General features: G+C 39.8%; 1 protein-coding gene across 8 annotated transcripts; it reads right to left on the minus strand.

The window, feature by feature from the left end:
• On the minus strand, positions 1-24127 carry LOC118429922 (dynamin-like 120 kDa protein, mitochondrial). 8 transcript variants are annotated; one of them, XM_035840551.1, is made up of 29 exons: positions 23949-24127; positions 22897-23218; positions 20753-21017; positions 20185-20190; positions 19789-19863; positions 18521-18597; positions 18205-18258; positions 17978-18082; positions 17727-17813; positions 17363-17476; positions 17027-17107; positions 16572-16646; positions 16342-16413; positions 15685-15784; positions 15246-15376; positions 14489-14634; positions 14009-14124; positions 13210-13351; positions 12544-12709; positions 11486-11641; positions 10991-11099; positions 10558-10637; positions 9919-9972; positions 9559-9600; positions 8748-8834; positions 7982-8098; positions 2569-2662; positions 1352-1462; positions 1-905 (listed from the first exon to the last, which is right to left on the minus strand). In XM_035840551.1, the coding sequence occupies exons 1-29, from the start codon at positions 23975-23977 to the stop codon at positions 841-843; spliced, it is 3078 nt and encodes a 1025-aa protein (XP_035696444.1). In that variant the 5' UTR covers positions 23978-24127; the 3' UTR covers positions 1-840. The 8 variants fall into 8 exon arrangements, with proteins under 8 accessions (XP_035696444.1, XP_035696446.1, XP_035696445.1 ...); XM_035840553.1 differs by lacking the exon at positions 9559-9600 and adding an exon at positions 9674-9685; XM_035840552.1 differs by lacking the exon at positions 20185-20190.
• Between the last annotated feature and the right edge of the window lie 225 nt (positions 24128-24352).

Genomic DNA, 24352 nt, shown 5'->3' on the forward strand with positions numbered 1-24352 from the left:
TTCTTTGGCATAGAACTGCCTCCATGCCTACAATACCACTTTTAATTCATCATATGAAAAATGCATATTAGCAACATTGACAACACACAAATAACTTATTCCTCTATTTCCTTTTGAGACACTGACATGCAATAAGTATTTGAATTCAGAATCCATTGTAAGAAAAAAATACTGATGTGTTTTTCATGCCTTTCACCTAGCAGAGCAAAATAAGAACTGACAATTGCTATTCAGTATTTTAGCCTATGTATAAATGTTCACATTATATTCACTTATACAGTTATCTTCGTAGACCAATCATCATGTTGAAATGGCCATTTAAACTGATATTACTGCATATATTGTAAACTTGGACATTTACATGAATCAAGCTTCTTCATCTTTTCATGAAGTAGCATGCCCGGCCCGACAGCTTTAATAGCAAACCATCTTTTTTACCTTTTCAGAAGACAGTGACACCAAATGGTCTTCTGGGGTTGCAAAAGTCTTTCTTGAAGAAATAACCATCTCTTGTGCAATGTGGTCCAAATTCTTCTACAAGTGTTTCAATCTAATAATAGCTGCAATTGACATCTTGTAGAAATACTGAACTGCATATGGAATACTAGTATGGCCTGCTAGGTGGCATCATTGTACTACCACAACCTGGCAACTGACAAGTTTCTACATCATCTGCTGTATTTGATTTGTCATGAAAATTCATGGTTGTCCTTAGGTGCTGTATACAGCTACATGAAAGTTGATCCTGTGTGCATATCTAGTTATGTGTTTTCAGAAGGAGTGTGTGTTGACTCCAGGAAAACTACTTTTAATTTTGAAGTAAGGACTGGGGTGTTCTCTTCACTTTTCTTTCCTGAGGGCTTCGATGAATTCTTCCAACTTCTCTTGAATTCCCCGAACTTTCTCTGCAAGGACACAAGTACAAACAATTAGACATACTAAAATCATTGACATTAATCAAACTTACACATCTACATTGACAAGTATTATACCCAATATGCATTCAGGAACAAAGAAGGAAAAATGTATGGTATTGCATGTAGGAGAAATAGCTCAATGTGCTGAAGATGGCAAAGTGGTCTTGCAGTTAGAATCACTGGCAGGACCCAAATGTTGTGAAGTTGTGACCTTGGGAAAGGTACTTTATTACTAAACATGAAACTAGAGGCCTGCTGTTTGAGGGGAGCCATACCTCCAACTCATTACATATCAATCTCATTGAAAAGAGGCCATGAAATGGATCAAACCTTACACTTACAGTCTGGTCTTATGAAGCTTATACCTACCGTACAAACCTGGTGTGTTTCACCATAAGGTGGTTTACCAGCTATGCAAAAACAAACAAACTTACTGAGTTCCTCAGCTAGTGTAACCCTCCTCCCTTGTAGCAGGCCCAGTTTCTTCTGTGGATCCTCGCCGAGGTTCTCTAACATGTGCTTCACTTCCTTCTCTAGTCTACGGGCTAGAGGAAAACAACACACACAAACATCATCACATGTGCTTCACTTCCTTATCTAGTCTACGGGCTACAGGACAACAACACACACAAACATCATCACATGTGCTTCACCTCCTTCTCTAGTCTACGGGCTACAGGGAAACAACACACACAAACATCATCACATGTGCTTCACTTCTTTCTCTAGTCTACGGGCTACAGGACAACAACACACACAAACATCATCACATGTGCTTCACCTCCTTCTCTAGTCTACGGGCTACAGGGAAACAACACACACAAACATCATCACATGTGCTTCACTTCCTTCTCTAGTCTACGGGCTACAGGACAACAACACACACAAACATCATCACATGTGCTTCACCTCCTTCTCTAGTCTACGGGCTACAGGGAAACAACACACACAAACATCATCACATGTGCTTCACTTCTTTCTCTAGTCTACGGGCTACAGGACAACAACACACACAAACATCATCACATGTGCTTCACCTCCTTCTCTAGTCTACGGGCTACAGGGAAACAACACACACAAACATCATCACATGTGCTTCACTTCTTTCTCTAGTCTACGGGCTACAGGAAAATAACACACACACAAACATCAAATGTGCTTCACTTCTTTCTCTAGTCTACGGGCTACAGAAAAACAAATATTATCACAGGATGGTCCAGACCATAAACTCAGAATTTCGTAGACTTCTTGCTTCTGCCATGTTCATTATTTTCACTATCTTTTCAGTTTCAGTATTTCATGATTCTTTTACACCTATCCATTTACTAGATATTGCCTGGCTGTTTTCCCTCAACAAAATGGAAGAATCAGAATCTTGGACAACTCCCATCAGTGATGACTTAAAGTATTCATCCAAGAGATTCAGAAAGGGTCATTTTCATGTGCAAAGCAATCGTTGAAGAGTAAATACTAAAAGTAAACCAAGGCTACTTCTAAGCCACTGTATCCAATTTTCAGACCAATCCAATTCAAAACTCATATAGCACTGGCTACCAAACCAAACCATGTACAAATGTATTCACAATGAAGACACCCTAATGCCGGGTACACTTCATGTATGTAAGAAAGTAAGAGTTGTGTGTGAACATACCTTCAGTGTTCATGATCTGTTGTCGGAGTGCATTACTGGTACACTGTAACATCTTCTGTATTCTCCAGAACAGGACAATGTCATGGCACTCCAGCTGGGAGAGAAAATGTAAAACAAAACATATTTTTGCAAAGAAGTCAGAAAATTCACACATTAAAGTACAAGTGATCTCAGACCAGTTTAGTTCACTGAAGGGTTAATCTTCCAAAGGTTGTGACAGAGAAGATAGACGCTATATATAGTATTTACAGATTCATTGTACAGGGCAAACAAGTTAGTACAAAACATTGACTGATGGTTAAGTAGTTTTCAGCCCATTGACTGTAGTCTCATACTATCATGGAAACATTTTCGCAGTGGTTTTCAGTTGGCGGTGTAGCGGTCACCGCGAACATAAAACCACCACAAATATTTCTGCATTTACAGCACTACCTCTTGTGGGTAACTCTGCAATGTTGATCTAATGAATAAAGATACTATGAGTGACTGGAACCTACTACCACAAGTGGTGGTCGAAGCCATCACCATTGACACGTTTGTGTCAATGGTCTCCAAGCTTATGTGAAAACCGAAACCTTGGCCGGTGACCTTGACCCTTCACTCACAAGCAACAAAATAATCAGCATGTTGATTGTGGTCGCTTCAACAGGAAGAGGAAGATTAAAAGATTGAAAAACAAAATGGTATTTAGGTCATTACGTCATGAAAATGAATAGGAATATACGTGCACAGGTTGTTTCATTCAAGGTTCCTGCCTTGAAGAGGACTGTACTGCAAACATGCAGGGGGACATGGGGAAAACAGAGAGGAGCCAAACTTGTGGATGCCCGTCTCTGTAAGAGTAACTGAAGTCACCAAGTATCTGATGTAGGAGAGACCACTATTGTACAAACTATACTGGACATCGGCAAATGGACAATGGAATAGGCAAGACTATCCACTTTTTATTGACACTTACACAGATTCTTGACTACGTCGCTGTATGTTATTTTCTGAAATGATGCCCAAGACTAAAATGACGACTTTGGGGTGTAAAAATTGGATCCTTGTATTATTGCTGTTAGTGATATGAAATGGATCAAATTGCACAGCTGATCAATCAAACCTGGATTGTTGTGATCGAAGTCCCGTTAAACCATCACTGACATGTTGGAAAAACTGTAATTTCAACAACATCCCCGCACCATTGGCATTGCCGACAACTCTGAAACACTTGTTTATACGGCAACAGAACATCAGGAAAATCGCAGCTGAGGATTTTCCCCATCATGAGATTTTGGAAAGTCTGTCTATCTGGGACAGTGACGTATCAGAGTTAGATCGAGGGGCCTTTGAAAGCTTGCCGTCCTTGCAAGTGTTAGATCTTCCTCGGAACAAGATTAGGCGACTGAAGCCAGAGACATTTAAGGGACTGGCTTGCCTTACCACTTTGAATTTAGAAGATAACAAGATACATCAAATCGACAGCAAAGCATTTATCGGGCTCTCCAGACTAGAATTCCTGAAGCTAAGTAGGAACTGTCTTTCTAGCATTCCTCAAGAGATTTGGTCATTTGTTAACAGTGAACTTGTGCTGCTACTGAATGATAACCCTATCACAATGATCACAGAAGTTGAGGAATTACGCAGATTCTCTACTACTGTTAGTTTTAATCTAATCAGCAGTCAGCTGCAGTGCGATTGTAAGCTGAGAGAAATCAAAAGCTGGTTTCTTGAAAGTAAGCACATGAGGTGGGACATCCGGTGCATGGTCGGTGGTACTATAAAACGAATTAAGGATGTAGATTGGAAGGATCTCAGGTGCGTCTCACCTAACGTGTCCGTCTCCTTAGACAATGGGACTGCTACAGGTGAGGTTTCTCTCACCTGCCGGACAGACTGTCAGGAAGGTCTGGCGTTCGTGTGGGTCACGCCAAGTGGTGACTACAGACCGCCGAGCTACGAGTACTATAACAACTACACGCACGTCAGCAGATCGTCTTGCAAAGGCTCTCCCGTCACTAGCTGGGAATTAAGGAAAATGTGCTACTCCGTGTTGAACATCCCCTCGGTTGGTAACGACACAAATGGCACGTACACATGTCAGGTGACAGCTGACCATACAGACAATGCAAGTGCATCAGCCGTACTCCTTATCAGTAGTGGCACTGAGACCACCACCAGAGCATACAGGCCGGAACTCCAGATGACAGTTATGACCATCACACCACAAGCAGGGGATAAGGCTGTTGAAAAGGAGACAACAGATCCCCCAGAGTTTGAACTGTCTGCTACCCAGGTTATACTTGTAGGGCTGGGATCTTTCTGTGGATGTTCTATTATCATTGGCGTGATCGCTGTTTGTGTGAGCAGGTGTCAGGTGGACAGTGCGAACGGACACAGGGACGCTGGAGACAGACACCATGGTACTAGAGACGAGTCTTCTGACACTGATGGTGCCGGGAATGCACAATACGAGAATGACGACCAGTTTTCGGACACTAACGGAGCCACCGGTGGTCACTATGAGAACGATAACCAGTTTTCTGACACTAAAGGAGCCGCCGGTGGTCACTACGAGAACGATAACCAGTTTTCTGACACTAAAGGAGCCGCCGGTGGTCACTACGAGAACGATAACCAGTTTTCTGACACTAAAGGAGCCGCCGGTGGTCACTACGAGAACGATGACCAGTTTTCTGACACTAAAGGAGCCGCCGGTGGTCACTACGAGAACGATAACCAGTTTTCTGACACTGAAGGAGACACCTGTGGTCACTATGAGAACAACGACCAGTTTTCAGACAATGGTCACTATGAGAACGATGACCAGTTCTTCGATGATGATGTCAGTAAGCACTCAAACAAGACAGCACCAAGCAAGCTAATCAGCGGGGAACCAGGGAAGGTTCCCTCCTCTACTAGAGCCCAAAGGACCAGACCTAGTCAAAACAAGAGGAGCTTGGCCACAACAAGAGCAGTGTCAAACAACAAAACCACCATAGCGGTTTCATGCATTGTTGCTTTCCATGCTGAAGCACAAGCAAGTGGACAATATGACAACGACAGGAAAGATGGGGGACGAAACCTCAACGACGACAGGAACGCCGGACATGACGGTAGGACATCTGATGACAGAGAACAGACAGCTGGGCACTATGACAACGACAAGACCGCCAACGCTTCAAACACCACCATAAGATCCAATGATGACAGTGACTCAGATCATGACTACATGTCATTACCTGGGAACAGTTCAGCAGGACAAGAGACAGAACATAGAGAAGTAGGGAGCAAAGCTGGAGACAAAAATCCTGCCACTGAAGTATCAGAGAATGAGTATGTAACACTCCCTGATACAGAAGATGCCGTTGATAACTCTGACCACACCTATATAACGCTCCCTGATACGGAGAATGCTGGCGACAACTCTGACCACACCTATATAACACTCCCTGATACGAAAAATGCCGGCGACAACTCTGACCACACCTATATAACACTCCCTGATACGGAAAATGCCGGCGACAACTCTGACCACACCTATGTAACACTCCCTGATACGAAAAATGCCAGCAATAACTCTGATCACACTTGTGTAACATTTCCTGACAAAGAAAATGATGAAGAACAGGAGATGGAAACAGAACAGAAAGACAGATAAGTTCCAGACTCAGTCACTGGTTTGTCCGAGGTAAATGACAACACTGATCACGTTTGTGGGAAGTTTCCTGGACTTTTTCCGACACAACAAATATACGTAATGGGCAGCTTGGGATGGCACAGTTGGACTCCTTACAACAGGTTTGGAAAACCAAGGGTAGAGAAGACCTGACACCAATTGAAAAGCTGTAAACACTGCTGTTATCTTAGTGGCATTTTCTGACACAAATTTAGAAGATGTGATAAAACTGTTTCTCAGTGAGAAGTTTTCATTTTGTGATAGATTTTACGTTCAATCTTGGATTCTCTGTTTTTAATGTAGTTTTTGTTCTTTTGTCGTTTTGGGACAACATTTTCAGAATTCTGATCGGCATGGCCTAACTGTTTGAGTTCCTGACATCTTATTATACAGAAAAGTACTGATTCTGGAGTTCCTTGTTTCACACTAAAATTCTGAGAGAACATTCTGAAATGTGAACTGCCGAGCAAGACAAATGACGAAATGCTTTAATGGAAATAGCAAATCTGCATCCTTATTATGGTTTGCTGAAATAGATGTTTTTGTAGCAACGTTTAGTTCTGCTAAATATTGTTTTCAGATGTGATGAATTCCTTCTGCAGCAGCTATGCCTGTTTGTGAAAGACTTAATGAAATATCTCTTTTGATTTGAACCCTGACCTGTATATTAGACACACCAGTAATTACAATGTATCAGAAAGATGATTGCTTGTTTTGTGATTGTCTGTACGTTTAAACAAAGCATGCTGCACATTTCCAAACGGTGCAGTGTGATTGGTAATAGTAATCTTCTGTAACAGTCATTTCAGCAATGTCATACCTGCGTCAGCATCTACTCTGAGCACAATAGAAACGCTCCTTGGTAAGAGACCCATTTGTATCAAGAATATACATCTTATTAGAAACTAGAGTTTGGCGACCTGTTTTTGTAGATGCCACGAAAATGACATACACATTTACATGATTTATGCATGGTGGTGTTCATCATTCAGATTAGCTTACACATTTAAGGCCATGTTGATTTGAATATATGGTGCGTTTAGTCCAATGTTCATTCAACCTTCCTGACCAGTAAGGTTTCATACTGAAGGCAACTTTTTTGGGGGGGTCAAACATTTTTTGTGGGCAAAAGTTATCCTCTTAAGAAGATTTTGACAAAAACACCCCTGCAGTTTCAAAGCGACCTGCTAGGTGACCCAAAAATACACCATGTATTCTTACGTCACAAGTTATCTGCCATAAAAAAATCAAGACCATAGTACCTCCAGGTCAAAAGGTACAAAAAGCGGACTTTCTGCTGCAGTACCAAGGTTACATACCAGAGGGCCAAAAACTGACCTTGATCTTCGTCTTCCCAACACCTACCCACATACTAAATATCATCGTAATCCATCCAGAGGTTCTTGAGTTATGCTGACTACAAAAATCTGGAAACATCAACAAACACACCAAAAACTAAAAGAACAGTGGGTCACAGATAAATATAGTGTCCTAAGGACTACAGCCCCTTAAACTACAGTAGTGTACTGGGTGAGCAACAACAGTCAGGATTTGAACTCCCGACCCCTTGACCAAGAGGCAGGCTCTCTAACTACTGGACTATCACTGATTTTTTTAGGTCCGTTTTTACCCGTCAAACAAGAAAAAAACAATTTTGTACCGATACACCATACCGGTACCCACCCCTAATCAGTAAGTACATCTGTAAGAGTTGAGAGGAAAAAGTTGAGAGAAGAAGAACTCCATACTTACATCAGTGTCAGTGATGCCCCGCTGGTAGTAGTAGAATCCTCGCCGACATTCGTTGGCTCGAACCAGCGCCTGCTTCAGGAAATGTCTCCGGTACACTTCGTGCCACGTCATCTTTATCTGGACATGGACAGAAGGAAGAAGTACCGTAATTGTCTTGAAGTTTGCAGTGATTTTGTTTTAAGGAAAAAATGGACTAACGAGAAAATGGAGTGGTTTTGAGTCTGTGACAAGGCTATAGTCACATACTGTATAGTATTAATATAAATGGAAACATTGGTAGTTTAACATTTGTGGTAAAGGAGTCACAGCAAAAACTGTCAACATAAAACCATGTGTAAAGTTCAAGAACTACAAAACTATTATGGTCTTGCACCATTTGGTTGTTCCACCAATAGAGTAGTCCAAACTCAAAAGAACTGCTACATGCTGTAAATGGAATGTTAAATATTTACTACAAGATACTAATGGTACAAACAGTTCATTGATATCATTTCTTTCAACTGTCAAAGTACTATCATATTTTGGGGTCCTCTGAATTACAAGCAGGCTGAGCCTATAGGAAAGACTTCAAGTTTATATAACATAAATAACAGAACATTTGTTTGTTTGTTTGTTTGAACTTGAACTTTGTTTATTCATGAGAGCTCAAATCGGCCTGCAGGCTGCTTCTCATTGAGGTCATGAGGAAGAGGCAAGGGTCAGACATTACACAAAGTATATAACAGAGATACAGTTTACAACATAAACTTAAAGTTTCTTAACTCACAAAGTCGTTGTCCACATCGACCCCCTGTGCCTCCAAGTTTTTCCTGACGGTCGTCGTCTCATCCATGGCCAGGTAAGGTGGGTGTTTCTACAGGTGAGAGAAGTCACCATACACCTGTTAAACTTTTATTTCAGACTCACCTGAACATAGTTTATGAATGTGCAATAAATGAAAGAGGAAAATTACACTTTAATGAAAAATGGAATTGCGCCTTTCTGAGAAAGATGCAAACTGATCTATTTCTATCTGACGGTAAAAAAAGGGAAAGGAGCCAATCACTATCATGCAAAATATATGTTAGTTAAGGACATACATTCAGAATTCTAAAACATGATGTTGACCAATGAAAGAAGAAAGGACTACTAAATGTTAATCGAATCAGAACATGCACAAAATAATGAAATTGCTCCTTTCTGAGCTAATTCAAATAATAAAGATACAAAATGAACTTTTCCTATCAGATAAGGTAAAAGAAAGGAAAGGAGCAAAACACTATCATGCCGAATATGTGTTTGTTAAAGAATTCTAAAAGTCAATGATTAGTGAAAAAAGGATACCTGAGTAATGTAAGTAAATTTGTACGGTTGAAAAAGTAACTTGGGATCTTCTCTTCCAACAATAAGATTATAATGTCAGATTTGGTCACAACATGTACAATGTAAGTTTCCAAAATATTACGATATTACATCTGATTTTCAAACCTTTTTGAAAATGTAAAGATTTGCCCCCCCCCCCAAAAAAAAAACAACACTTTTCTACAAAAGAGATGTAACCAACATTCCTCAGATTAGTTAGTCAGGCCAAGTCTTACCCTGATAGACCCAGTCTCAAAGGCCTGGTAAGCCGGCCATTTCTGAACATGAAACACACATGGAAGAAAGGAGGAACAATAGGATGACTCAAGAAATACAGGAAATTCCACTCACTTGTTTGCTTCCCTATGATAGTGGCAAGGCAGGTGGGGAAGACAGAAGTAGACTTAGAATCATCACAGTATAGTTCACACAAGCAACAAGCAGAACAATAGCATTCGGATGTGTTCTTATCATTAGCATTACGAATATAGAGCAATGGGAAATGTAAACTACAAGTACATTGTGGTCACATTCATTCTTTATAGACAATTATGGTGCTTTGTGTTCCTCTAGGATTAAAAGAACAAATTACAAACCTCGTCTAGCGCAACAATCTTCTCTAGTTCAGTCTTGGTGGCTGCACATTTTGCCTGGAAGTAAGGTATAAAACATTTTGTATATGATCAATCACTGACAAAAGACAGCAGATGATGTAAATGTCTGAAATGTCTGATAACTTCCAATTTTTATCCACTTGAGTAACTGTTACATTTTTTTTGTACCTTGTATATATTATTACCTGGGTTTGTAACCTTTATTGACGATGTATAATATAGTCAGGCAAACCCACTAGTAGATATTTAAATTCATGTGTATGGGTTCTCACCAGGACTTTTTCACAGCATAGGGGCATCCTCCCTGAAAATCTTTTAACCTATGACCCTCAGAAGCACTATTTCCTGCATTTTGTGGGCCAAATTTTATGAAATAAGGCCAACACTTCTTGCCTTTGCTTCTAACAGAAAAGCCCCCTATGCTGGTTGAAATATAGAAAAAGGGCCCAAATCACAACTTAGGGGATAAAAATCACTGCGTAGGGGCTCCCTATTTCAATTGTGCTGGCAAGAACTATGCATATGTACCACGTTTGATTGGTAGTAAAGTACATAATGAGTGCGAGCTACATGAACCAGCTCAAAGCAAACATTTTCACCAGACACCCCTGTATGACTGACCTGATCCTGAGACTGGTACTGCCATTTGAACCATCGACCCACCCAGCCTGGCCCAGACATCTGGTTTATCTTGGACTCCGCTGGAAGATATTTCCAATCAGTCCTCCAACATGACATGATTTTAATCAAATATTGTACTATGTTAAGCACGAGCGTAAAAAGTTATCGTTGCTATGTGGTTACTTGTTGTCAAGCCATGTAATAAAGAAGAAATTTGGGTGTACTTGTGTTACCTGTGAGACCCTTACCAAATAAAACATTGAACATTGAACAAGAGGAAACTAGAAATCAAAGACGTTTGCTACAGTCACTGAGACAAAATCAATCCACAGCACAGATCTTAACTTCTAGAACTGCCAATATGAAACAATCTTCCATTTCTTTTCAGAGTGGAGATCCCACAAAAAAAAATGCAGTAGTAAGAATCCCTTACTTTCAAACAGTTTGTCCTGTAAAGTTGACTCCATGAACTTGATTGCTGAATCCCACTGTGATTTCTCTGCTATGGATCTGTCCTCGAGTGCATTCAACTGGATCACTCTCTGTGAGGAACACAAAAAAATATGTCAGACCAGTGCCTATGGTGATTTTCAACAACAGTACAGAACAAAGAGCTGCTAGAACAAATACTGGAACACATATGATGGTGTACATACTTCATTTCTCAAAAGCAAAACAAAATTCTTCACTTATTTTCTTAACTGCAACCCGTCTATGGCATCAGCTGCCTGTGATGTAGCCTGAAGACTGTAAATTTACGTCATACAATCATCAATACACTCCTTTCCAAACTCAGCCACTTGTCAATCACAGAGGACGGGATGGGCTTTTTTCCCTCCCCAGCTGCAAAATTCTATCAAAGGACAGAAGAATGGCTGCTGGCTAGAACCCTGATAATTAGAATAGAATAAAATGCACTACTCCTGACCAGACTGTTGGCAGCTTCTCCCTGCCACCTGTGTTTCCTGGTGGCCTCCTTGATGACGGCTTCCTTCAGGTGGTCAAAGATGTCGTCATGGTTCTGGGCATCTCTCCCGCGGTCCATCAGACACTTAAACTCCTCCTGTAAGGTCTCCCAACCAACCTGCGGACAGAGGTACACAATCATCACTAATATCCTTCTGTATATCTATGCACATTGTAATACTGTATATGCCTTTAATTTTGAGGTCATTCACTTTTTCAGTAAAGAGCAGATGAAGTGTTCCTACATTGTAGTTGCAATAGCACGATAGTCACATACTGTCCATCAAAGGATACACCAGTGGTTTTAAATCCATAGTGAAGCAGTCACAGCAAAAAACGCACACATAAAACAGGGCTCGAAATTCATTTGGGGGATTAGGTGCACTGGTGCACCCTGCTTAAAAAATTGGGTGCACCACTTAAATTTAAGTAATAACCTAATAATAAAACTTAGTTACAAGCTATCAAATTCTTAAACAGGTACCATGACAGACATTTTTATTATCTTTCTAACACTTAGATGTCAAGAATATGATGTATACTAGTATACTTTGATATCTTTATGTACATAAACGTAAGAAAATATTTGGGTGCACCCTGTGCACCCACAGAAAATAATTGGGTGCACAGCTCCAATTTTGGGTGCACCTGGGAGCACATGCACCCAGTATTTCGAGCCCTGTAAAACTACCGGGAAAATTTCAATAACTACAGTATTTTGTGTCAAGCTATAACGTATCTGATTCTGAAACGAGATGGCATAAAAATAGACATGGATTTAAAAACAACACACCAGAACTTCACCCGTGGTAAAGAAAGATACAATCTAATTCTATTTGGAGAGGATAAAAGCACATTTTCCTTTCTTTTTCAAAACCACTATAGTGTATATGATTTCATACAATCTATACAGTCTGTGATGTTACACCTGCATCTCTCTCTGAGAAGCCAAGTTGAAATGCCCAACTTGTAGTGGATAGCACTGCTGACCTACAGTGACTAGTTCTTAACACACATTACCTGCACACTCTTCTTAGGCAACTGCTGGTCTGCCCACTGTTTGAGCTTGATGTCGACAGTGGTGTTGAAGTGACCTGCACTTTCTGTCTGAGCTGCCGGGAGGTAGATGTTCTCAATGACATGCTCAGCAGCCTGCTCCCACAGCTTAGCCCACAGAGCTTCCTCCCTGGAGGGGCAAGACATTTTTGGTCTCAGGGGTGGAGCTATATGGGGAAACTTAAAAGAGAGGAGCAAGGGGCCAGTCCCTGACCTAAGCACTTAGGTAGGTAGGCAGGAATATCATGAATATCAAATCACCAATCTTATTATGTATAGAACACTGCTAACACTTTGCTTTCAACACTGGAATTAACACTATAGGACTAAGTGACATCACTGATGGAGATAGAATGGTTGTTCATTTTGTAAACAAAATTGATGGAGTTTGTCTTAAAATTTAGAAGGATAAATCCCTATGGCGTTAATTCCAGTGTTGTAAGTAAAGTGTTAGCAGTTTTCTATAATGTATTCTACCAACACAGATGAACTTTCATGCTAATCTTAGTATGTATCATCAGGCTTTTGAGAGAGCTCTCTTCGCCCCTGCCTGGTCAATCAACTCCATTGCAGAGCTCCCCCTTGCTTTTATTTTTAGAATTGCACCATTGAAATGCTGTTCCAACTCACCACTGTTTGGGTGTGACCTGGCTCAGGTTCATGACCTCGTCCAGGATCTCCCCCTTGCCCTTCTCAAACAGCTCGTCCCTGTCCAGTTGGCGCAGGCTGGGGTAGTTGTTCTTCCACTCTGTCTCCAGGTTAAATCTGGCAGCTGGGGGAGGGGGGCACCAGAACATGTACATACATGTAACATTCTTTCATTGCTACCTATCAATAAGGTACAGTGGTTGCTAAATCAGTAGTTTTTCTTCCACTCTGTCTACAGGTTAAATCTGGCAGCTGGGGGAGGGGGGCACCAGAATATGTACATACATGTAACTTTCTTTCATTGCTCCCTGTCAATAAGGTACAGTGGTTGCTAAATCAATAGTTTTTCTTCCACTCTGTCTACAGGTTAAGGCTGGCTGCTGGAGGGAGAGGGGGGCACCAGAATATGTAAATTTTAGGGGTGGGTACCAGCAAAGAAAATTCAGGAACAGCTACAGTCCAGGTCTAGAGGACCAGGACCAGGTCCAGACCTGATCCTGGACCTAATTGTCAGTGAAAACTTGTGAATGGGCAATACTCAAAACAATGGCCAAACCTGTAATTGCTCATATTTGCTGTAACACTAACAGCCAACATCTCGTTTTTATTTGCAGTAGAAGCTAATACATGTTCTTTGTTCACATTTGCTGTTACAGTTAGTATGCTTATGTGACCACAAGTTCTAAGCTCTGATTGGTTACTGACAGTAGAGAGAAGCAAGAAGAACACCCTACCAAAAATAATGCGTCTTCAATTCAAAAACATAAACATTGGTCCACACCTTTGTATGTGTCAGCCTGCTGCTCCACAGATGCCTTGACCATCTTCCAGAAGCAGTCGGACACAGCGAAGCTCAGATTCTGGGTGGTCATCTGACTGGCCTTCAGTACACCTGACCTGAGGTACAAAATAATGTATTACACAAGTATAAGTAAAGGCATAAACAAACATGTAATTTGCCATACAATGTAAACAAAAGTGAAGTCAGGTGCTAGCAATACTAAGGACCAGATTTAGGCTAGATCATACTGTTCGTGGACTGACTTTTTTTCTCAAAATAATGACGCTAGTTTATCTTACGGCTTTTGTACCCTTAAATCATTCCCATTTGATTGAGTAATTACTAATTGGCATATCTTATTACCTGGATGCCTAACCTTCATCACATACCCTTAAAAGTTTCTGAAAATCCATGCGCCCTAGAATCACATGAATGTACTTAAAGAATCTTGTGATAGAGAAATCTTGAAGACGTTCTGACCTGAAGAGCTGTGAATTGCGGAAGAACTCCTCCTCGTATCCCCTGATGGTGTCGATGCTGTCATCCTTGTTGCCCCGCCCCGTTACCACGGCGAAATACCCCAGGGCCTTCATGGGGAACAGCTTCCCCTCAAGGATCTGTTTTATCTGGGGTTGGGAAGTATGCAAATTAACAGCTTAACAACATTGAAGCATACAGGCTCCAATTCCAATGGAGCTACAAAAAATACCTTACACACATAAGAATACATGCATGCACATACATATACACGCACACACATTTATATATACACATGCAGGTATGCATACATTTTGTACATGCACACATATACACATACATTTAAACAAACACAAACACATACGCACAGTTGCAGGAATTCATTCATCTACACACATTCACATAAATTCAATCAAATGCAAACATACACACATACAAAAGCAGGTATGCAAGCATGTACACACATACAGATACATCTAAACAAAAACAAATGCATATACACACACACACACACACACACATATATACACATGCAGGTATGCATGCATGCACACACATACATATACATTTAAACAAACACAAATAAACATGTAAGCATGTAAGCAAGCATGCATGCATGCACACACATATGCAGAAACGCACCGTGCCTTACTAACAATTATACATTCTAAAAGCATAAAAGACAACTGAAATAAGTCTTGTTCCTGAAAATGATTTCTGTAACAAGCACTAGTGATGTAAGGAATGGTGTATATCCTACTCTGCGTGGGTTGGTGATGTTCTTCTCAGCCAGGTCCACTTTGGTCAGCACAAAGATGGTCCGTTTGCCCTGAGGGTCCATCTGGCTGACCAGGTCAGTCACGTTACTCCTCTCTGCATCCACGGAGCCATCTATATTTGAGATATTAATAAGCATACACTGTAAACTGTACATATGTATATCACTGTCTTTCTAGCATTGTTGAAAGTACATGTATAAGTGTTGATTCTACATTGAAAATTTTGTAAACTGGATGTAACTTTGTTACTGTTTTTAAGGGAAGCAAACGAGAAGAAGCCTTTTAAAACCTAAATATGAAAGTAAATGCTATCAAAGACTCCAATGCTTTCTCTTGCATTTCTTCAAGACTCATTTTTTATTGTTAAACCTTTGTGTAAAACAACAAGTATTAGCATTCTGTTTATATGCCTTTACTTACCTTGTATACAAAGGATGATTGCATTAGGGTTGGACATGTAGTGTTCACACATCATTTTTATGGACTCTTTTGTGGCAGAGGCCATTCCCTGGGTTTCAGTCTGTAGAGAGAGTTGACATCATCTTTATTGACATGTAAATGCAACACATTTAAAATCAACATACAAGATGAGTTTAAAAGAATAAGAGACCAAGGCCAACCCCTTAATCAGAATAGTAAAATTTCTGGAGGGCGCAAGGTAAATCTAAATGAGTGCATCCGACTTTTTGATACATGTAGTATTGCACAATATCAAATAACAATCTTAGCGTGTATTGCACTGTTGCTTTTGAAAGAATATTGCACTTAAACCAAAGTTATCTGCTAGAAAATAGCCCAGATGGGGACTCCCACACAGGGAAGTTTTTCGCACAATACATTGCATAGGACAAACACAAAGCGCATTGACCTAGAAAAAAAAAAAAAAAAGTTGTAGACTGAGCCTAACACTAGTGAAGCCTCTTTCATTTGTCATTTGCCTCTTTCATTATACATTACAAGATAACTATACAGAGAAAAAGAGAAACAGCAGGTCAGAGGTCAACCCTTGGATGCACATGGTTTTACTACATGTTAAGCTTAAGAAAATATATAAACAAAGCAAAATTCTATACTTACACTGATGATACCAGGCAAATCTACCAGCACCATTCTCTGTAACCCTGGGCCTTTTACACTCATGGCGATTGTCTGCAAATAAAATACAAAGGCATTTGACTTAAGACTTTTCGTATTTTACTTGACACTTGACAATGATAAAATTCTATTTCTAAGTCCAGTCTAGATTTTCACCCTCTTATTCGTGATGACGTACATTTTTTAAGGACTGAGAAAACTGTTTATTTTACCTCCATACTGACAGTCTGCCCCGGCCGTACGCTGGCTTTCATTCTGATTTCTACTTCTCTCCGCAGAGCTTCCAGCTGAAATCATACATATACAGCACAGTTAGGATACATTAGTTAAGTACTGTAATGTTTTTTAATGCTTCAGGGCACACTAATTTAATTCTATGGATGATATCCACGTGAGTATTGATTTTTGCCTGTTCTAAAAAAATATGGCCACATGTCAACCAATAGTATCTCTGGTCAATCTGAATTTTATGCTTGCAAAAGGATCTGCTCTCCAGGGTAAGGGGGCACATGGTCAGGGAATGGGGCCACAGCACCCCTGTTCTTCTCAACAAGAATGGCCATATTGAAAAGCGTTATTGAAGTAGTGACAATTGTCCCTTACAGGCTTACTGGAGGTGAATGTAAGACAAACTAAGCCTGGGAATTGAAAAGAAAAACAGCCATACCTCTGATTCTTTGGTGAGGTCAAATTCCCTGTCACTGTCCTTGAACATGGCTATATGGTGGGGACCTTCACTCAGGGTTACCTGGGAGTACAGATATGGCACAGAACGTACTGAGACAACAACAAGATACATGTACCGTACATGTAGTTTAAACGCTAGCACATTTAAACTTTAGCACACTGAACTAGCCATTTGGCTACCAATTTTCTATTGGTTACAAGGTTTGGCAACAGGAGATGTTTCAACAATGGTAATAAATAAACATGTGCTTCATATCCTTGTTATAAAATACTGGAAAATATTACAACTATCTGACAACTAAAACGTATCTCTTACCTTGACTGGTGCCCTCGTCATCATCTCCCCCGCCCCCCTGGGGAAGATCCTGGCCTGTGCCACCATCTCTAACACACTGGTCTTCCCTGCACTCTGGTCCCCCACTACAACAACCTGGGTTTAAGATAATCCAATACAATCGTTACAGCACTACATCTGGCTCTGAGAAAATGTGGTAACACAATATATACTAGAAGATACCTCAGAATACAGTGACTATTTGTCAACTTAATTAGATGAAATAATCACTATTTTCTTTCAATGTTAAAAGACGACCGATTAGAATTCTTTTAGAACTGTATCAAAATTTCTAATCTCTTCCTCCACACAATATTAATGACAAAGCCCTTAGTATACTACTCACCCTTGGTAGCTCATCCTGCGTGTTGTAGCTTGAGTCGTACTCCGACAGTTCATCAAGCACCTCTGAATACATGTCAATCAGGGATTTCTGGAGTAACACACAGAGAAGATATACATTGGTGATCAAAAGTTATAACAATGTAAATGCTGCTAGATAGTCACTCATTAAAAATGCACCAGATCATAGATGCTAATAAATTTAAGGATGTAAGGACCAAGATATTCTTTGATCAATAACAAACTTTCACATACCTTTGTTCTTCTCTTGTACACTGCTTTATCCCCCTTCAACATGATCTGTTTTCTCAACTCTTTGTTCTCCTTTTCCAGACGTTCTAACTGCCGCTGGTATTTCAGCTGTAAAACAACAAGCATTCAGGGATATAACCAAGAATGTAGTTTTTGAGTCAGCAAATTTAATACTAGTAATAACAGTCAATGGACAACATGGCAAAAAGAAAACAACAGTTTCAACCAACCTGCTCTTGAAGAAACTCCTCTTGTATCTTCTGGAGTCTTTCTTTATCTGACATCTGGAAAGTGTAACACATGTGTAAACTGTTCAATATACTTATCATCAACACAACTTCACACTGGCAAAACAATGGCTTTAAGTAAGTATTCATTACAATAGCTTTAAGTAAGTATTTATCAAAATCACCAATAGCATAGCTTTAAAGGCTGAGGATAGTCTGAGAGACTTGTGTTTGATTGTTACATTGCATGTTAAATGATATTGTTAGGGCAGTACCTTTTTTGCTGATTCTTTTGTTTGATATCAAATATCTTAAATACCTTTCTCCCTGATTCCTCCTCACTTCCCTCAGCATTGACTTTCATGGCTGTCATGACACCTGTCGTGATGCTGTTGTCTGTAAACACAAACACATAGGATTGCTATATTGCAGGGATAAACAAGTCCACTAGCCCTATTGTCCAGGGCAAGTGAAAGTGCTGTTCGGGCAAGTGCATGTCCTACCCCACTTGTCCGATCGGGCAAGTAAGATTTTTCCATTGATTTTAGTGCAATTTTGATATACTTGTTACTTTTTACAGTCATGTCATCAAGCAATTATCTACAGAGAATTCCATTGCTGGAAGTGAAAATGCATATACTAGTAACAGTGACATTTGAATTTTGGGCAAGTGAAAGATTGGTTCGGGTAAGTACATTTTTTATGTGCTTGCCCGATAGGACAAGTGAATTTTAGAAAACTTGTTCAACCCTGTATTGTACTCCAAACATTTCTCTACATCATGAACAAGTGTGTGTATCATCACATTTTGATTGTTACGACAAATTGTGTGTTACAGTGTTACATGGTCTACCTTGATCAAGCTTATCTGTCTGATTTAAGGGACTAGCTAAAGGAAAGCTTTAAGCTGCTTACTGGTATTAACAGTGCAGGCTTAGCATTTGAGATGAACACAAGAAAGAACTTCTTAACATGCAACAATACGTGTAAGTGAACAATGGTAATTAAAAAAAAGTCTTTGTTTTGAGAATAGAATGTTAACTCTTTGGGTATCCTTGCATTCAAAGTCTTTCAGCGAAGTCAAAACATGAACTGAGCTAGACTGAAATGTACAAGCCATTAGATGAATGATACATTTCCCTTTTATCATGAAATTCTGTGAGTAGATATTGGCCAGTGCCCTACGACCAATCAGGTAAGTTAAAAAGAGAACAGAGGAATCTGATTGGCTAGTCCCCTTGACCAATCAAGTGGATAGTCTGTGTGAGAGACCTATACTTTTCCAAATGTTCATGATTTGAACACAAAAAGATGCATGCCTTGTTCAGATGTCAGCAACACATTATAGTAGATGTGTAAACATATCAGATCTTCCACTTGGTTAAGTTACCATCAGTTATGTCCACAGAAAGTTGGTTAGATGTTTGCAAATTTTTAAAGGATTTACAGATATGTATATATGTGTGAAAGGGCATTCGCAGAATTCAACTTTGTTGACAAATTCTACCACCATAAGTCATAGACAAAGGTAATTGAGATTGTTAACCTAGTTAGTGGAATAGTTATAATATATAAAGTGTAACAGACCTATGAAAGGGACTGAGCCAAGAGGAATTGGGCTGCGTTTGACTTCGCTGAATATATCTGTCACAGTGGCAACTCCTGGCAAGCAAAACATTGTCGTAAGAAAAACAAAGAAAAACAAAAAGGTTGGAGGCAAGGACACAGTTCATGTGATTTTTTGATAGGTTTGGAGTAAGAACTTTGGTTTAAGAATAAGATTAATGACAGCATTTTCTTGTACCTCTCAAAACTACACTTACACATATTGACACATTCTTTTTTTCTTATTGGTAAATACTGATAGCTATTCAAGCATTAAACATAAAGCAGTGAATTACAGAGTGAAAATATGACAAAGATGGGAACAAATGACAGAAACTATGTGAAAGAAGCAACAAAGGTAATTAGGATCAGTCTTACCTTTTTCTGACAAAGAGAGCAAACAGAAAGATTCAGAGTGAGCATGACATGGTTTGCAGCCAAACCCATGAAGGTGAAGTTTAAATATGGCATAGGATCCAGAAGAGAATACAGTACACATGTACAGTTGAAGATAAGAGCACAAAATACAAAACACAAACAAAAGTTAAAGAATGATAAGCAGCAGTGGTTGCAAGAAAGCTCTTTGTACAAAACCAAATGTTATTTATCTCGTTGACATTTTGGTGCCTAACTGTAGTCTGTATAGCTCTACTTCACAATGTAGCTAGGTGTCGCTACTGCAGTGTTAAAAATGTGGTCCATAACGTGAATAACTTTATATCATCAAGGTTTCTGACTGGAGGAGACTTTTTGATCCGGACAGCCAATGAAATGTCTGGTAGGTAACCCTTGGTTACAAAGAACTTTGTTTTTACCATCCTGATGAATCTGCCATTAATCTATGCAAAGAGGCTGGGCAGTACGAAAGAAGAAGAAACTATGCACAAGGTAAGCGGCAGTGAGTGAATAAGTGAAGACCAGACAATGAGACCCCACAATGACTAACCTTCGTTAAAGACAGAGGAGAAATCATCCATGGTGACATCAGGTGACCAATCCTTCATCTTATCCGCATCTGGCAGGTAACCCTTTAATGAGGCCATGTCGGGGGTTTCTGGAAGCTCTGGTATGGATTTCTTCAGTTTCAGTAAGAATTTCCTATACTTGTCCGTGTCTACATTAGGGATGAACTTGCTGACTGTGTCAGCATCAGGAAGGTACTCCCCCAGCCAACTCATGTCTGGTACCTTGTCCTTCCATGACTCGTAAGTCTGCAAAATGGAAGTAGATTAGATTGAATTTGAATTACAGTCAAACCTGTATATGAAGACCACTCAAGGGACCCAGCAAAAGTGGTCTTCATACATAGGTGGTCTTTATATAGAAAACAACGTGGCGGCAGTAAAGAAACTGACAAGTCAGAACATCGATAATTTATGCATGAAACGCATGTGTCTTTCTTATTATTTACAAGATAACACGATGTTATATAATGCTAAAATTACGTATACTTATGTTATTCTTCGTATTAAAAAGTATTATATTTGTAATGATATTTATAATAGATATATTATAAGAATAATTTGAAAAAGAAAAACGCTGGTAATTCGTCCGGCTTTTTGCAGCGTGCCGTGCCGTGCCGGCATAATTTTTTCTCATACCGGCCCTAATGTGACAACAAATATTCTGTAACTGAGGTATCACGCAGCTGCACGCCGGCACATCGTGCACATCGACGAACATTTCTACCCAAAACGTAATCGCTATGATCAGAAAATGTTGCAGACTTCTTCTTTGCGGGAGTTTTATTTTTGTGTGACGTGAAAAATGCGACATTATTTTCGGGGTATATTTTGGAAACCCACGCTGACTCTCAGCACACTTTACGGCTGCATCGAAACCCAAAATTACGCTAGAGACACCATAAATTCACATATTAACACATGTTTCCACGAAAAGTTCTTTGGATTATGCATTTTCAACTAGGATGGTGCTACGTAATCGTGGAAAATAGCGTTCTTTTGCGTTTTAACGTAAGTCTTTGAAACAAGATGGCGTCGAGCTGGCAGCAAAGTTCCCATGATGCACCGCTCCAACCAATCAGAGCGCGAGATCGCTGGGGATTCCCCTGCATTATACATGCAGTTGTTGTTGTTTTGGTGGTTTCAACCAATCAGAGGTGCGTATTTCCGACCTGCAGACGCCGCGATTCAGAACCGCGCTGTGCAAAATACGTATTTCTCGGGAAGAACAGCGAGTCAGATGTTTTATTATGACAGAAAATGCGTTTTTTTTAGTTTATCTTCGAAAAGCCTGGTGAAACTAAACGCTTTCATGTCTGCTCCCTGGATATAATGGCATTTTAGCCTGAGATTCTCATCACGAAGCCACCGAAAATTTGTAGAGTGAAGTGCCGATCCAGAAGTAAAATGAGAATGGGAGGGGGCATAGCGGTAAATAATTTGTGGTAATTACGCTCATTTTTCGCCGTGAACATTAAAGTAGCGTGACAAAATCACATGCCGCGGTCGTTTTGGCAGTGTTTAGGTAACGTGCGGTCGCCTTTAGTGGTGGTCGTGGTCCCGTTGGACAGTGGTCGTCATATACAGAAATGTTAATGCTTACGTCTATGGGAAAATTCAAGGGACCGCTTTTCGGCGGTCGTAGTGGACAGTGGGTCGTTATGCACAGGTGGTCGGTAGACCAGGTTTGACTGTACTATACATTTGACATATGGTATCATCAGAAGACAGACATCATAATTTGAACTTTTACAGCTGTGCGAGAGATTGCAAGATGACGTCATTGTGACACATTGGTAGCAAAAAGCAGGTGGTAGGCAAAAGATTTATGACATGGTTATTAGAAATTTAATCTACTAATTCAAATATCAACTAGTATAGTAATTTAATCTACTGACATTATTTTGCCTACCATTTTTTCCTTCCAGTCACTGAATACCTCGGACGTTAAGCAATAACCAACAAACGCTTGTATGGGCTCAAAACAATTACATGTACGATACGATTGTCCCTCATCTTTTATTTTTCTTGCTTCATTGTAGTATCAGTCCATTACAACAAACTAGAAACCCTCTAAACTTACATGCATGTATCAGACAATAGGCTGAAAGAAAAGACAACTACTCACCACTTTTGCACTGTATCCCCCTCCTATGCCTGCTCCAAGAATCCAGTAGCGAATTTTCAACAGCGGACGTAGTTTACTCAACACACTCATGTTTCTTTGTTGCGATTGGACAATACGGTTGGTAGGAGTGATGAAATTTCTCAAGTTTGGTCTTGCTAATGTGGAGTATTGACTGAAGAGTTGAGCATTATGTCTGGTCAGGTGGGTTGACTGAAGTAATGATGATGCAGTTCTGGAGTTTGCTGGTAGGAGGGGCTTCTGAGATAATCTTTGGGATGCATGTCGTGCTGTAAGCTTCTCTACACAGTACCTACAGCTGGGACTGTAAACAATAATAAAATGTTATAGAGACACAGATGATCAGCAGGTTTGTTGTATACTGATGAGAAATCCTTACATCTATACCTATAGATCATGTAACATGTTTTGATGATGCTAACATTACTAACTTAACTAAACAAGTTCATATTAGAACTGGATTTGTGAATCTGAAAAATAAGAGCAAACTCTCACAATCAAAGATTATTTTACGGGGTCCACTGATGTCATTATTTCATCATTTATTATTCAACTGTAAAATGTGTACTAGCAAAAATTATGACAGAGAAGTGACATTACTCCTAACAAGCCATGGTATTCACAGATTTATTTGTTGACTATTAACAAACTCTAAAATAATGGCGGCCACATATCATGTTTTAAGACGTTTATTGTCGCAAAAGATCAATTTTTTTGTAGGTCAACAAACAAAAATGTTTCGCCCTCCCCCAAACCCCATGTTACATTGATTCCAGCAAATAATAATTTCCTATTTGTAGAAGTGCTCTACAAATATTTAGGGGAATTCAACATAAACACATGTTGTCGTTTCATCCTATAGGATAGGTGTCATTATCAAAATTGACGTAGGTATTTGTGACAGTGACTTGTAACGTTTGATGATGAAACGCTTTACTCACATGATTTCCGATGCAGCGAAGGGCAAATAAAGTCTTGACATTCAACGTTTAATTCAAAGATACTGATAAAACGATGGATTATTTTCTGCTTACCTGAAGGTCCCTGAAGCCAGGCGCAACATCTTAAAAGATTAATGACCTCTTCTTTCGTTGTGTGTGGCAAAACAACGTGAATTTTCTGTGGATTTTGGGCAGCGATACCCTGCCCATTTTCATCTACCCAATATGGCTACAACTGACAATAGCTTTAGTTACGTAGCCGTAGATTCAAATCCAACAATACAGTACACAATAGCAAATAATGGTATATCCTGACAATTGATGACAATTTCAAATAATACTATCTTATATTTGTAATAACAAAATATTAATTGTCTGATTATGCGCATGAAACCAACATTTATAGACTAGGGTAAGATGATTTGAATCGTGGGCTTGTTATTTTCTGTAGTTTAATGATGACGTCAGATATGAGGGTATGTTAAGGTTTTACGACA

Source organism: Branchiostoma floridae, chromosome 14, assembly GCF_000003815.2.
Source record: "Branchiostoma floridae strain S238N-H82 chromosome 14, Bfl_VNyyK, whole genome shotgun sequence".
Taxonomy (NCBI): Eukaryota; Metazoa; Chordata; class Leptocardii; order Amphioxiformes; family Branchiostomatidae; genus Branchiostoma; species Branchiostoma floridae.